The sequence below is a fragment of the Salvelinus fontinalis genome, chromosome 12 (genome assembly GCF_029448725.1).
Source record: "Salvelinus fontinalis isolate EN_2023a chromosome 12, ASM2944872v1, whole genome shotgun sequence".
NCBI classification, from domain to species: Eukaryota; Metazoa; Chordata; class Actinopteri; order Salmoniformes; family Salmonidae; genus Salvelinus; species Salvelinus fontinalis.
In genome coordinates, this window is record NC_074676.1 from 45,129,135 (window position 1) to 45,145,906 (window position 16,772).

Genomic DNA, 16,772 nt, shown 5'->3' on the forward strand with positions numbered 1-16,772 from the left:
AGCTAAATAAAATAAATATATAAATATATATTTTTTGCTTTGCCATTATGGGGTTTTGTGTGTAGGTTCACGAGGACAACAATAAATGTATTCCATTTGAGAATAAGGCTGTAATGTAACAAAATGTGGAAAAGGGGAAGGGGTCTGAATACTTTTAGAATGCACTGTATATATAGACTGACCTGTTTCAGTGTATATATAGACTGACCCGTCTCAGTGTCTATATAGACTGACCCGTCTCAGTGTGTATATAGACTGACCCGTCTCAGTGTGTATATAGACTGACCCGTCGCAGTGTGTATATAGACTGACCCGTCTCAGTGTATATATAGACTGACCCGTCTCAGTGTATATATAGACTGACCCGTCTCAGTGTGTATATAGACTGACCCGTCTCAGTGTGTATATAGACTGACCCGTCTCAGTGTCTATATAGACTGACCCGTCTCAGTGTATATATAGACTGACCCGTCTCAGTGTCTATATAGACTGACCCGTCTCAGTGTCTATATAGACTGACCCGTCTCAGTGTCTATATAGACTGACCCGTCTCAGTGTATATCATATAATTTGTTCGTTTTTGAATGATGAGCGTGTTACTAACTAGGTAACAAAACGGTATAAGAGAATTCAAGGCATAAATCAAAATAATATAACTGCATTTTCTCTTACCAAGTAGTGTGTTGAAATTAAGATTTCAAATGATTGGTTTGAAAATATACATACTGTACTCTTCTTCACTGTTACAAAATGTTTTTCATCATACAAAATGCTGCATGTTTCCTTAAAATGACTGAGAATAGAACTAAACACTTCTCCAGCAAATCAACCATGGTGCATTCTGATTGAAATAACATTACTGTGTTTCAAAAAATGTATGGATGAGAGAGTCACCTAACAAGGCGTTGTTGGCATAGAATTATTTATTGAAATATGAGGAAAAAGTCCATCAGCTTTGAAAGAACTCCCCAGACCAGGAAGTGACATGAAAGGGTGGCAGTATGACAGCGCGGTGGGGGGTGGGTGGGGTGGGGGGGGTCATAGACAAGTAGTGGGTCAGCACGTTCAAGAGTGGTGCGTGTGTTTGAGGACATCCAAGGCAGCTGCAGAACTTTACCAGAACCCACAGAATGAGAATGGACTGATAGAGATGGTCAATCAATACACACAGTTAATTATGGAAGCAGATTCATGCCAAAACAAATATAAAAATAAAAACATTAAAATAAATGTATATTTGAGCGTTGTTTTTCAATATCAGTGTTTTTGTTTTTCACCATAGTGCATCTTTAAAAAGAATTGATCGATTTTGACATCGATGACTTAAATGCAGATGATCATATACAATATATACTTGACAGGTTTGTGTGTATCACAAATGATTGGGGACCTTCTGAAGTCAGTGTTTGGTAAAAGTGTGTAAGACAACAGCAATATAATTCTACAAACTGAAATTACAAAATGCCAAACTTCAGGAAGGCTGGGGGGGGGGGGGGGGGGACTGTTTGTTCAGTTACGACACATCACAGGTAACCACGGCTCAAACTTCTGGACGGCTGGGGGGAAAAGTTGTTTGTTTGTTCAATTGCGACATATCACAGGTAAGCACAGCTCAAACTTCTGGACGGCTGGGGGGAAAATCTGTTTGTTCGTTCAATTGCGACACATCACAGGTAACCACAGCTCAAACATCTGGACGGCTGGGGGGAAAAGCTGTTTGTTCGTTCAGTTACAACACATCACAGGTAAGCACAGCTCACGGGACCAATACCGTCTTTGGTATAGAACAAACGGCACAGAAATGTGAAGCTAGTTGAATTTCAATACGAAACAACTGATGCAAGGACAGTGTCAGTCATACCCATTAACTTAAATACAATAATTACACTCCCCTACATATTTATTGAGACAATGAAGCTACATTTTAAAATTTGTATCAATACTCCAGCCTTTTAGATTTTAGATAAAATGTTTAATGTAAGGCGACAGAACAGTCAGCTTTTATTTGAGGGTATTTTCATACAGTCAGGTCCATCATTATTGGTACCTTTTTGATCAAGATAATTTTGACCCCTAGTTTTTTTATAAAACAATGTATTATTAATTGTTAGACAAAATATATTTCTCTGAGCAATTGTTTTAGTATAAAAGAATGATGGAGTAAAAAGACACATTTTACATTTTCGCTTCACTGTCCAAATATATTCGGAGAGGAGTGTATTTTTTCTAATTTAAAGCTCAGACTCCTAATAGACAATTAATAAAAACTAAATTACGGAGATCATTATGAAGATCATTGTTTTGTTCCTGAACTGCATCGATAATAAGTAAAAAAACATAACATGCAACACTAAACAAATATATTTGGACTTGTCGCCTTGTGCTTATAACACACAAAAGGACAAAACCAAGATGCAATAAGTTATTTTCATTTTTAAGCGTAACCAGTGACATATACCGAAAGGTAGAACATTGGAAAATAATTTTAAAAAGTTCAACAAAAAACAAGTGCCCGAAACTCTTACACAGTATGCAAAAAACATTTGAATGCCAACAGAAAAAAACTGTTAGAAATGACATTTTAAGTGAGATTACTTTCTGATTTTTTGTGTCTCACAACATAATTAAGTACTGGTTAAAGAAACAACGAGAAATAAACGGTATAACACTGTACACACCAAAGAAAGCACACCAGAATCTATTTTGTGTTTTTTTCTGTTTTTTTCTGTAAATCATTGCTTTGCAATTTACTTCCTCACAGTTCTCTTCCACGGGACAGCTTGAACGTAAACACATCTTGAATTATTGAATTTTTAAAATGTATATAACATTAATACTTTATATATATTTGTACATAATTTCATTCACATCTGCACGGTTAGCTAGCATGGTAATGAAATAAGGCAAGACTCACATGACTGTGACATCACAAATTTATAATACTGATAGTTAAGGTTTTGTTACATTTTTGTTTGATGTTCTGCAGCAAGCTTTGGTCTGTTCAGACAAAAGGCAGAGTTTCTCCTCCTGGGGGGTACAACCATAAAATTATTTTCTAATTACTTACTATGGTGTGTAAAATGTGTTTTACTTATGTAAAGAACCGTTTTGGGAAGGTTGGAGGGAGATTATAGGGTGGTTACAAAGAGGAGCATCAATGACCAAGAGGAGGAAATAACTGCCATTTTCTAAAATGTTTTTATATATCTTATCTTTTTTTGTTCCATCAAGTTTTCATACATTTTGTTCGTGTTTTTTTTGTGTTTTTTTTAACGAGGGATCAAAAAATACTTACTGACCGTCATATGAGTCTCTGTCAGGGTCTGACCTTTTCAGCTGTTTTCTATTGCTGTCTGTCTGTCTGTCTGTCTGGCCTATTAGCCATGCAGACTGTGTGTCTTTGAACCAGGTGACGAAAAGAGACTCTTGCCCAGCTGACAGGCTGCTCTGGACTGCCCAATACAGTACCCAATACAGCCCAATACATTACCAACCCTGCCAACGATGGGCCAGTCTAAAAAAAGAGTGCTCTAAATTCCTTCAGCCAAAATCCCTGCTCCCCTTTGAAGCCCTCACCACAGACATCATAAGGGTCTGTGATCATAAGGTGGTTGGCTCTCTCTCTCTCTCTCTCTCTTCGTTGCTCAAAACCCTTTAACAGTGTGAGAGGTTTAGAATACTCATTGGTTTTGTTCCTTCAGTTACAGTCCGTTGGTCCTTGTATCACCTTGATGGTTTGTGTTTTTATTAAAAACAGACAAAAGGTATCTTCCATGTCCCATGAGACAAATGGACAGTTCTCAAGCATTTCAGCTGTTTCTCGCCATCTCTGGAAGATTTACCCAGAGCTCCAGACGCATCTGTCTTAGAGTGAAGGGATGTGTGTGTGTGTGTGTGTAATATATATGCATATTGTATGAATTTGAACGCGTGTGTGTGTGAGTGTGTGCCTAAATGTGTTTGTATGTGTGTGCTCGCGTGTGTGTGTGTGTGTGTGTATGTGTGTGCACAGCATGTGGAAGTGTGGGTGTCCATTTCTGCATGTCTTTACGATAAATGAGAGGTACGGATGCCTCCTGCCCCAGAATCACTAAGTCTAACTTTAACATGGGAGGAGTCTGTTCTGGGTCGGTTTCTGTTCTGCAGGTAAGGACTTGGTCCGTACCAACAAAACAGCCAAACGATCAGGATCCCATCTGCAGTCTCATCAGGCTCTCTTGGCGTGTAGCATCTCGATAAGCAGGTTGTTGCAGGGCACGTCTCCGTTCAGGTGCTTGTAGTAGAGGTACTCCTCGGCCTGGAGGCTGATGGCCCGGATCTCAGGCAGCCGCAGGAGCAGCTGGCCAAACCTGTCTGTCTGCTGGGGATAGTTACACATGACGTAGTCCAGCAGCACCGCGTTCACCTGCTCCTGGACGCTCTCCACCAGGTGGAAGTTCTCCAGGTTCTTCACGTCTGGAAAGAGGAAGAGAGGAGAATAGGAAACGGTGGTTAGCATGTTGAGTTAACTGAAATTGTCAATATCAACAAAATAGGGGTTTTTCGTTTATCAATTATTTCTCAGACGCAAACCTGCAGATATCACATGATACCCTTAGACTGAGTTGAGGTCCTGAAACGTGCCCTAAACATACACCTTAATGAAACTATTGAAGTGTCTATCATGTCAGTCACGGAAAGTAGCCAAAGAAACTAAATGGACGACATCACAACATCATGTTTACGTTTAGTTCACATAAAATGTAGATGAGATGGACATTTTCAACCCTTAGTAAATGCTCTGATCAAGAGACTGAAACAAAGGGAGCAACGTGGTACTCTGGGATGATTTTTAATCAAAGACCGAATAAAAAAAAAAAAGATTCAAAATTCACACCCCCTGTATATTTTCCCCTCCGGATCCTCACGAGAATAAGATGGAAAGAGAATGAAATGAGAAGAAAAAAAACCCTTTTCCTCTGAGAGTCTCTCCCCAGGAGTATATGAATTATATAGGTCAGCATTACAGCCAATCGCAGACTCTTTAAGACTCATTCTTCCCCATTTTATAATGAATCACCTAGACAACTGTACTCATGGAGTCACATTGTATGGACATGTACGACAACATTTGGAATTGGAATCAAATCTGTAAAAGATTCTGTGTGACGTACATTTTATATGCAAAAGTATGTGGACACCCCTTTCAAATTAGTGGATTTGGCTATTTCAGCCACACCCGTTGCTAACAGGTGTATAACAACGATCATACAGCCATGCTGTGTCTCCATAGACAAACATTGGCAGTAGAATGGCCTTACTGAAGAGCTCAGTGACTTTCAACGTGGCACCGTCATAGGATGCTACTTTTCCAACAAGGAAGTTCGTCAAATTTCTGCCCTGCTAAAGCTGCCCCGGTCAACTGTACGTGCTGTTATTGTGAAGTGGAAACGTCTAGGAGCAACAACGGCTCAGCCGTGATGTGGTTAGGCCACACAAGCTCACAGAACAGGACCGCCGAGTGCTGAAGCGCGTATCATCTGTCATCGAATGCAACACTCACCACCGAGTTCCAAACTGCCTCTGGAACCAAAGTCAGCACAATAACTGTTCGTCGGGAGCTTCATGAAATGGGTTTCCATGGCCGAGCAGCCGCACACAAGCCTAAGATCACCATGCGCAATCCCAAGCGTCGGCTGGAGTGGTGTAAAGCTCGCCGCCATTGTACTCTGGAGCAGTGGAAACGCATTCTCTGGAGTGATGAATCACGCTTCACCATCTGGCAGTTCAACAGACGAATCTGTCTTTGGCGGCTGCCAGAAGAACGCTACCTGCCCGAATGCATAGTGCCAACTGTAAAGTTTGGTGGAGGAGGAATAATGGTTTGGGGCTGTTTTTCATGGTTTGGGCTAGGCCCTTTAGTTCCAGTGAAGGGAAATCTTAACGCTACAGCATACAATGACATTCTAGATGATTCTGTGCGTCCAACTTTGTGGCAAACAGTTTGGGGAAGGCCCTTTCCTGTTTCAGCATGACAATGCCCCCGTGCACAAAGCGAGGTCCATACAGAAATGGTTTGTCGAGATTGGTGTGGAAGAACTTCACTGGCCTGCAAAGAGCCCTGACCTCAACCCCATCAAAAACATTTGGGATGAATTGGAACGCCGACTGCGAGCCAGGCCTATTCACCCAACATCCGTGCCAGACCTCACTAATGCTCGTGTGGCTGAAGGGAAGCAAGTCCCTGCAGCAATGTTCCGACATCTAGTGGAAAGCCTTCCCAGAACAGTGGAGGCTGTTATAGCAGCAAAGGGGGGGACCCACTCCATATTAATGAGCTCACTCAGGTTGAGCTCTGGGAGGCCCTGTTCTCTCCGTGCTAATAGAAAGTGATGGGGTTGTCATGTCGGGCTGAAACACACACTAAGAACAGCCCTCCCACCCCGCCCAGCCAACACTACTGAAATGATCAGCCTCCTTGCTACTGACACACAAACACACAGGCTCCATGTATCTAATGCTACCATGTATCTAATGCGACCATGTATCTAATGTTACCATGTATCTAATGCGACCATGTATCTAATGCGACCATGTATCTAATGCTACCATGTATCTAATGCTACCATGTATCTAATGTTACCATGTATCTAATGCTACCATGTATCTAATGCGACCATGTATCTAATGCTACGATGTTTCTAATGTTACCATGTATCTAATGCTAACATGTATCTAATGCTACCATGTATCTAATGCTACCATGTATCTAATGCTACCATGTATCTAATGCTACCATGTATCTAATGCTACCATGTATCTACTGTTACCATGTATCTAATGCTACCATGTATCTACTGTTACCATGTATCTAATGCTACCATGTATCTAATGTTACCATGTATCTAATGTCACCATGTATCTAATGTTACCATGTATCTAATGCTAACATACATGCTTCAAGCTGCATACTGGACCCTATTCCAACTAAACTACTGAAAGAGCTGCTTCCTGTGCTTGGCCCTCCTATGTTGAACATAATAAACGGCTCAACGTGTCAGATTTCAAAACTGCTTTACGGTGAAAGCAAACAATGCTATTATCTGAGGATAGCACCCCAGCTAACAATCACAGACCATCATATTTCAACCTTCCAGGCGCGACACAAAACGCAGAAATAAAGATATAATTCATGCCTTACCTTTGATGAGCTTCTTCTGTTGGCACTCCAATATGTCTCATAAACATCACAAATGGATCCTTTTGTTTGATTAATTCCGTCGATATATATCCAAAATGTCCATTTATTTGGCGCTTTTGATCCAGAAAAACACCGGTTCCAACTTGCACATCGTGACTGCAAAATATCTCAAAAGTTACCTGTAAGCGTTGTCCAAACATTTCAAACTACTTTTGTAATACAACTTTAGGTATTTCTTAACATAAATAATCGATAAAATTGAAGACGGGATGATCTGTGTTCAATACCGGAGGAAAACAATGTATAGCATGCTTTCTGGTCACGCGCCTCTAACAAACAGTATACTTCACTGAAGCCTCATTCTGAACATGGCTACTTCTTCATTTCTCAAAAGAAAAACCTAAACCAATTTCTAAAGACTGTTGACATCCAGTGGAAGTGATAGGAACTGCAGGAAGGTCCTTTAGAAATCTGGATTCCCAATGAAAACACATTGAAAAGAGAGTGACCTCAAAAAAAAAAAATCGGAATGGTTTGTCCTCAGGGTTTTGCCTGCCAAATAAGTTATGTTATAGTCACAGACATGATTCAAACAGTTTTAGAAACTTCAGATTGTTTTCCATCCAATACTAATAATAATATGCATATATTAGCATCTGGGACTGAGCAGGAGGCAGTTTATTCTGGGCACGCTTTTCATCCAAACGTGAAAATGCTAGCCCCTATCCTAGAGAAGTTAAATGACTAAAACCAAATAGAAAGTAACACTGAATGCGTTTTTCCATCCTGATTTTTTATTTTTTTTAAACAACATAAATATTTAAAAAATTGCGATGCACAAAAATGTCATCCCACAACCCACCTGGATCACGGCCGCGACCCACAACTTGGTCCCGTCCCACAGTTTGGTAACCACTGCATTAGGATACAAAAAACAAAGTCCAGGTGTTTCAATCCATTTTCTTCCGTTTGGTGCCTAATGAACACAACCCAGCTGTCCTTGATGAAGACACTGACAATATGGTGACTATATTGACAATATGTGGACAATCTCGATTGACAATACGCTGTATCATTGTCTGTTATAAATGTGACTTCGATGATTCAGAGGGGACAAGACAGGCTTAGTGTCACGACTTCCGCAGAAGTCGGTCCCTCTTCTTGTTCGGGCGGCGTTCGGCGGTCGACGTCACCGGCTTTCTAGCCATCGCCGCTCCACCCTTCATTTTCCATTTGTTTTGTCTTGTTTTCCCGCACACCTGGTTCACATTCCCTCATCAGACTAAATTAATATTACCCTCTGTTTCCCCCATGTCTGTGTGTGGAATTGTTCTTCGTGTAGGGTGTTATGCTACAGGCTGGTTTGCGCTAGGTTTGTCTCAAACCTTAGTTTGTTTGTTTTGTTTAATCCGGTTCATGTTACCGTGGTTGTGCTTTGTGCTGCTTTGCCTGTGCCTTTGGGCCAGGGTGTATATTAAAGTTCTCTTGTTATCACCCATCTCTTCTCTCCTGCGCCTGACTTCCCGGCAACCAGTCACTCACCCCATTACAGTTAGCTTGATCACTGGCAAACACATGAAATGTTTCCATGGTTTTATTGTAAGACATTGCTCTAGGTGTACGTGTGTGCATGTGTGCGTGCGTGTGTGCGTGTGTGTGTGTGTGTGTGTGTGTGTGTGTGTGTGTGTGTGTGTGTGTGTGTGTGTGTGTGTGTGTGTGTGTGTGTGTGTGTGTGTGTGTGCGCATCCCAAAACTACAGAGATTTACAGCCCAATGTCTCTGTAAGGCTAATTAGAGAAATGTTTTGCAAAAAAAAAGCACATTTTAATTGCTAATTCTTGTCAGGCTCCTTTTGAAAAAAATTATGAAAGGGGCTCAACAAAGCACACTGATGATCGATGACAATAGCTTGATCTCTTTTCTCCTGCAAGCAAACTCACAGGTTTGCAGTGCAAGGAATTATCCCCAATTTCGTCATTCATCAATAGCGAGAAAGAGGGCTTGATGATGGCGTGGCGATGAAGGGAGGTATTGTTGAATCATTCTGATTACCCCTAGCCCAAAAGTCAGGTTGGAGCTAAGTACCACGGTGAGCACTCCTCCACTCCTCCTCTCCTCCTCTCCTCCTCCTCTCCTCCTCTCCTCCTCTCCTCCTCTCCTCCTCCACTCCTCCTCTCCTCCTCTCCTCCTCTCCTTCCATTGAGTCACTAAGGGACTAATTATCAATCAGCCCAGTATACTCCAGCACCACGCTCAGTGCACAGATGGAAACCCTGAGGTCCTGTGGAATACACTGGTTCATTTGACAAGCGATCTATGTTACACACACTGTGGGGCGGGGGGCGGGGGGCGGGGGGGGGGGGGGGGGGGGGGGGGGTGCTCTGGTTAGGAACGCATCTGACCAAGAAATTACACTACCAGGGGTAATCGTTTTTCTCTCTGACCATTTCTGCTGTAGAACTGTTACTAAACATATGAATGACAAAAGTAAAAATAAAGGACAAGAAGAACAGGCCGGATTTATATCAAGAGAAATAGTATTTACAAATGGTATTTTTTGGGCTATAGCAATCAACACATACATCACAAACAAATATGATATTCATCACCTAATCTTCAGTACTTTAGTCATAAAAATAACTGTCAATAAAGCTTACTTAACATGTGTCCTACAAGCAACTAAATGTGTGAGTGAACAATGAGCTAATCTGTTAGTGCCGTTCAGGGGGGTAAGGTTTCTAACCTCAAGGGTCTTTTCCTGGTGAAATAAAGGTTACATTTAATAAAATGACCAATCCCTGCTAGGAATCACATGACCTCTCCATTCTACTTCTAGGCTATCACTGCAGTGACAACTTTGCATCTTTACAACGGTGAGATATACGGAGAATAACAAACATTAGGAACATCTTCCTAATATTGAGTTGCACCTCCTTTTGCCCTCAGAACTGAGCATGGACTCTACAAGGTGTTGAAAGCGTTCCACAGGGTGGCTGGCAATGCTTCCCACAATTGATGTTCTTTGGGTGGTGGACCAGTCTTGATACACAAGTGAAACTGTTGAGCGTGAAAAACCCAGCAGGGTTTCATTTCTTGACACACTCAAACCGGTGCGCCTGGCACCTACTACCATACCACAAAGGCACTTAAATATTTTGTCTTGCCCATTCACCCTCTGAATGGCACACACACACAATCCATGTCTCAATTGTCTCATGGCTTAAAAATCCTTCTTTAACCTGTCTCCTCCCCCTTCATATACTCTGATTGAAGTGGATTTAACAAGTGACATCAATAAACGATCATAGCTTTCACCTGGATTCACCTGGTTAGTCTATGTTATGGAAAGAGCAGGTGTTCCTAAGGTTTTGTACACTCAGTGTGGAACTATATGACTATGAAATCACTGCTGTCAATCATTCCTGTATTCATCATTTTTTTGTACCTTTTATTTAACTAGACAAGTCACCTGCTAACCTGCTGGCCTGACTTCCAGGATGGGTCCAATCAGGCAGGGGGGCGGTCCTGTCAGGGAACCCATTGACCCCCAGCACCCAGGTGGGAAGGAGGCGGCCCTGGGATGGTGAGGTGTGTGTGTGTGTGTGTGTAGGGGGGGGGGGGGGGGGGGGGCTGATGCTGGAAACAGGGCAGATAGAGGAGGGCAATGTCCGCACGGTCAACTCCACGGCCCAGTGTGGTGACGTTTCTATTGCTGAGATGTTTCTATTGCTGAGTCACTGGGTGAGTAGCACTGTACACACACTGCATGTTGTTTCCACTGAAGGGAACTGTTGATGTTCTACACACAAATACCGGTTAACGCATACCCACTCACTGAAATGCATACCCGCTTCCTGAATGGCATACCCACTCACTGAAACGCATACCCACTCACTGAAACACATACCCACTCAATGAAACACATACCCGCTCACTGAAACGCATACCCACTCACTGAAACACATACCCACTCACTGAAATGCATACCCGCTTCCTGAATGGCATACCCACTCACTGAAACGCATACCCACTCACTGAAACACATACCCACTCACTGAAATGCATACCCGCTTCCTGAATGGCATACCCACTCACTGAAACACATACCCACTCACTGAAACACATACCCACTCACTGAAACACATACCCACTCACTAAAACACATACCCACTCACTGAAACGCATACCCACTCACTGAAACGCATACCCGCTCACTGAAACGCATACCCGCTCACTGAAACACATACCCGCTCACTGAAACGCATACCCGCTCACTGAAACGCATACCCGCTCACTGAAACGCATACCCGCTCACTGAAACGCATACCCGCTCACTGAAACGCATACCCACTCACTGAAACACATACACCCTCACTGAAACACATACCCACTCACTGAAACACATACCCGCTCACTGAAACACATACCCACTCACTGAAACACATACCCACTCACTGAAACACATACCCGCTCACTGAAACACATACCCGCTCACTGAAACACATACCCGCTCACTGAAACGCATACCCGCTCACTGAAACACATACCCACTCACTGAAACACATACCCACTCACTGAAACACATACCCACTCACTGAAACACATACCCGCTCACTGAAACACATACCCACTCACTGAAACACATACCCGCTCACTGAAACACATACCCACTCACTGAAATGCATGCCCACTCACTGAAACACATGCACACACAAACATGTTCTACACTTCTTTGTTTCCTCCAATGGGCCGTCGCCATTGATCAGCCATAAAGATACAAGGTGGTATATACAGTACACACACTCTTTGCCAACACTGTCACGCTCCACTCTACCGCTGGCTGATAACAGTAGAGCACATGGCTGTCTGGACAAGGGCCCTCTGGGATATCTGGGAAATAAATTATGAAAAATATATTTTGGATTTATTTTCATTAAATGATTACGTACAGTGATTATAAAAAAAAAAAATAAGACTGCATGGGGGGCTTTGAAGGGATAGTTCAGTGATTTGACATTTTAGTCAATTAGCAAACGCTCTTATCCAGAGCGACATTGAGGAACAATTAGGGTTAAGTGCCTTGCTCAAGGGCACATTGTCAGATTGTTCACCTTGTCGGCTAGGGATTCAAAGACTTTCAATATTTCTTTCTTACCTTAAAAGGAGAGGAGAAGATTTGAATGAGAGAATTGGGAATGCATTGCACTATTCAAAATGACACCAATGCCCAATTCTACCCCACTCAAACCAGACTCAACCAGACAGTGTGTAATCAATAATACACACACACACACACACACACACACACACACACACACACACACACACACACACACACACACACACACACACACACACACACACACACACACACACACACACACACACACACACACACACAATTTGCATCGTTGGAATCTTAATTAATCTCCCTGTCTTTCCTTCCTCCCTTGCCAGGTAGGGCACAGTCAACTCCACTACTTGCATTAGCCATGGGCCCCCGTCCTCAAACCTTCTGGCCCCCCTTCCTCACCCATTCTGTCCCCCCTTCCCTCCCTTCTTTATCCCCTCTCCAGGCGGAACAAAGTGTCTTTCAATGAGTCGACCTTTTAGGGCACAGTCCCACTCCCCAGCCTGTGCTCTCTCACCTCTTTAATGCCATCAGAATTCAATGAGCTGTTATTAACCTCTAGCGCTAACACAGCTAGCGCAAGGCTAGCGCTACATGGTTAGTTAATACAGCTAGCGCTAACAAGGCTAGCGCTACATGGTTAGAGTTAATACAGCTAGCGCTAACACATCTAGCACTACATGGTTAGAGTTAATACAGCTAGCGCTAACACATCTAGCACTACATGGTTAGAGCTAACACATCTAGCACTACATGGTTAGAGTTAATACAGCTAGCGCTAACACATCTAGCACTACATGGTTAGTTAATACAGCTAGCGCTAACACATCTAGCACTACATGGTTAGTTAATATATCTAGCGCTAACACATCTAGCACTACATGGTTAGAGTTAATACAGCTAGCGCTAACACATCTAGCACTACATGGTTAGTTAATACAGCTAGCGCTAACACATCTAGCACTACATGGTTAGTTAATATAGCTAGAGCTAACACATCTAGCACTACATGGTTAGAGTTAATACAGCTAGCGCTAACACATCTAGCACTACATGGTTAGTTAATACAGCTAGCGCTAACACATCTAGCACTACATGGTTAGTTAATACAGCTAGCGCTAACACATCTAGCACTACATGGTTAGTTAATACAGCTAGCGCTAACACATCTAGCACTACATGGTTAGCGCTAACACATCTAGCACTACATGGTTAGCGCTAACACATCTAGCACTACCTGGTTAGAGTTAATACTAACCTAGCAAGCCCAATCAATTGGCCACTTTGAAAATAATCAAATGCTAGGCAGCAATTGTGTTGACAGAAGGAAACAAAATGTGATTTTGATTTTATAAAAATCAGGTAAAATAAATGTAAAGGTATACGTTGTTATGCAAATGTGCCTTGCTGTCAAAAAGCGTTTTCAAAACGTTCATTTGTTGTCTTTCTGATGTAACCTGTGTTTAGTCTTTAAAGTTTTGAGGAGGAGGAGACTGGTAAGGAGTCCATATGAAGAACAAACAACAAACTGTCTCTCTTCCCCCCTCCCTTCTCTCTTCCCCCCTCCCTTCTCTCTTCCCCCCTCCCATTCTCTCTCCTCCCCTTCCCTTCTCTCTTCCCCCCTCCCATTCTCTCTCCTCCCCTTCCCTTCTCTCTTCCCCCCTCCCATTCTCTCTCCTCCCCTTCCCTTCTCTCTCCTACCCTTCCCTTCTCTCTTCCCCCTCCCATTCTCTCTCCTCCCCTTCCCTTCTCTCTTGCACCCTCCCATTCTCTCTCCTCCCCTTCCCTTCTCTCTTCCCCCCTCCCATTCTCTCTCCTCCCCTTCCCTTCTCTCTTCCCCCCTCCCATTCTCTCTCCTCCCCATCCCTTCTCTCTTCCCCCCTCCCATTCTCTCTCCTCCCCTTCCCTTCTCTCTTCCCCCCTCCCATTCTCTCTCCTCCCCTTCCCTTCTCTCTTCCCCCCTCCCATTCTCTCTCCTCCCCTTCCCTTCTCTCTTCCCCCCTCCCATTCTCTCTCCTCCCCTTCCCTTCTCTCTTCCCCCCTCCCATTCTCTCTCCTACCCTTCCCTTCTCTCTTGTCGATGGGTATTGGTGGTTCGGGTGATGACGCTGGTGAGTAACTGGTTTGCATTCAGCATGTACTTCCACTGTCCCGGCTAATTACATGCGCACGAGAGAGAGAGAGAGAGAGAGAGAGAGAGAGCGGGGGCACGTCAAAACCTCCTTGTTTATGATAAAGTGACAGAAAATCATTGGGGGGTCAAGTATCCCCCTCTCCCCCTAAACTCCCGGAGCAGCAGAAATCCTGCCCAGTGTAAACTTCGACACCTAATGAGACCATTAATGGCCAGCTCCCATCAATATATTTCTCTCATTCTTTTTCGGACAAAATTTGAATGAATAATTCAACAAGAGTGCCGGGGGATGTATATTTTCTGTGCGAAGGACAGTTAATCCATAGTGTCATTTTTTCTCTCTCTTTTTCCTCACTCTTCACACATCCTGTTCCCCCTCTTCTTCCTGTTTGATGATGGAACAGAAAGGGGAGAATGCTGACTAAAGGAAGTGGTTGTATTTGTATCTTTTTCACACCTATTATCTCTCTCCCTCTGTCTCTCTTTGTCTCTCTCTGTTTGTGATTTTAGTCCCCTGTCACGTGACGTGGGAGTTGACTTTAGTGTAAATTGGAGGGTCATGTATTCGGCTTCGTTGGTCACCGTGGTCTCCTGTACCTCGGGGGGGTATTGCAACATGGCATGTTTGGTCGTTTCCTGTCGATGTCGGCTTGATTTACAAGAGCATTGCTTCATTGAGTCTTTCCCGTGTAGCGAAGGGTGTAAATAATAAAATAAATAAAAAACAGCATAACAGGGGGAATCTAAGAAACAACTCGTATGGAGAAAAACAAATACAATATTCAGTCAATCAGGGTCTCTTGCTTTGTTATTGATAGGTTGTCAGGAGCTGCACTGAAGGAGAAAAGTATTGCAAATATGTCCGAAGTCGTTTTCCTGATCACACCAGTATTGGCTCGGGTGATTTGCAATAGCAAAGACAGTGAGTTGAAAGACGCTATCAGGAATGAGGGATCAGAGAGAGGGTATAACAGACAGAGCCGACTACTTGGCAGAGGAAACTCTCGTATGTCCATCTCCTATAACACTGGCCACAGTATTGAAGTGAACAGTCTTACACTTCTAAATAATGCCTGGAATAACAAATGCCTATGGACACCAATGACCCCAACGGCAGGTGCCACCACTGCTCTAAGACAGCTTCATAATATCATGTCCAAGTGACCCCAACGGCAGGTGCCACCACTGCGCCAAGACAGCTTCATAATATCATGTCCAAGTGTGGGCGTGGCTAAGTCCTAGAACACACACCAGTGGAGGCTCCTCTGAGGAGGAAGGGGAGGACCATCCTGCTCGGTGAATTTCATTAAAAAAAAACAAGGTATCCTTTTTAGATAAAACTATACTACAGTAGCCTCAGCAGCACTCTGTAGGGTAGCACCATGGTGTAGCCGGATGCTAGATTCTGACCTCCCCTGGGTACATTGACTTCAATACAAAACCTAGGAGGCTCATGGTTCTCAGCCCCTTCCGTAGACTTACACAGTAATTATGATAACTTCCGGAGGATGTCCTCCAACCTATCAGATCTATTGCAGCACGAACCCTCATTCATCACAGAATCTATTTCACCGATCGATAAGACAGAAACTGCAAGTGTCCCTCTGCTTTCCTGTTTTATAATAAACTGACAGGCTTGTAAGGTCTAGGAGGTCTAGGAGGGAGAGGAACACTTTCTCCCTGCACCAACATCTATAGCTCACTCACCCCTAAATCATACCTGGCGGGTGGAAGAGGAGGAGGAGAGGAAGGAGAGGGGAGGAAGAGGGGAGATAGGGAAAATATTTGTTTTACTGAGAACTTTACAGGACATTTGTCTACTCAGTGTGGCCCCTGCATGGCCCACTAAAACTGGGCAGTATGTTGATGCGGACAAAGCGGACAAAGACTACAGGACATTCGCTGTCGTACCTCTCTACCTGTCGTCTGGAGGGAGAGTTAAGAGTCTGCGTTAAATTCTACTGCGTCCAAACAGACATAATAATAATCAAATAATTTGATGGGTGCTTATTTTTGTCCTATTTCAAACATGTTCATTATTAATACCCAGGTGCTAGGCTGCCAGACACCTTGTATTATGGTTACTGACCAGTACAGGCTTCTATTTCTCATCAGGTTGGTAGTGGATCGGACTGTATTCCAGTCTGGCTTCTATTTCTCATCAGGTTGATAGTGGATCGGACTGTATTCCAGTCTGGCTTCTATTTCTCATCAGGTTGATAGTGGATCGGACTGTATTCCAGTCTGGCTTCTATTTCTCATCAGGTTGATAGTGGATCGGACTGTATTCCAGTCTGGCTTCTATTTCTCATCAGGTTGATAGTGGA

At 43.3% G+C, this 16,772-nt stretch overlaps 1 protein-coding gene across 1 annotated transcript in view; it reads right to left on the bottom strand.

Annotated features, from left to right (window-relative positions):
• Positions 1-905: 905 nt before the first annotated feature.
• LOC129867491 (nuclear receptor subfamily 5 group A member 2-like) overlaps positions 906-16,772 on the bottom strand; it is a 61,213-nt gene continuing 45,346 nt past the window's right edge. The window contains exon 3 of the mRNA XM_055940933.1: positions 906-4,455. Within this exon, the coding sequence (XP_055796908.1) occupies positions 4,208-4,455 (248 nt within the window). The 3' untranslated portion in view covers positions 906-4,207. The remainder of the gene's footprint in view (positions 4,456-16,772) is intronic.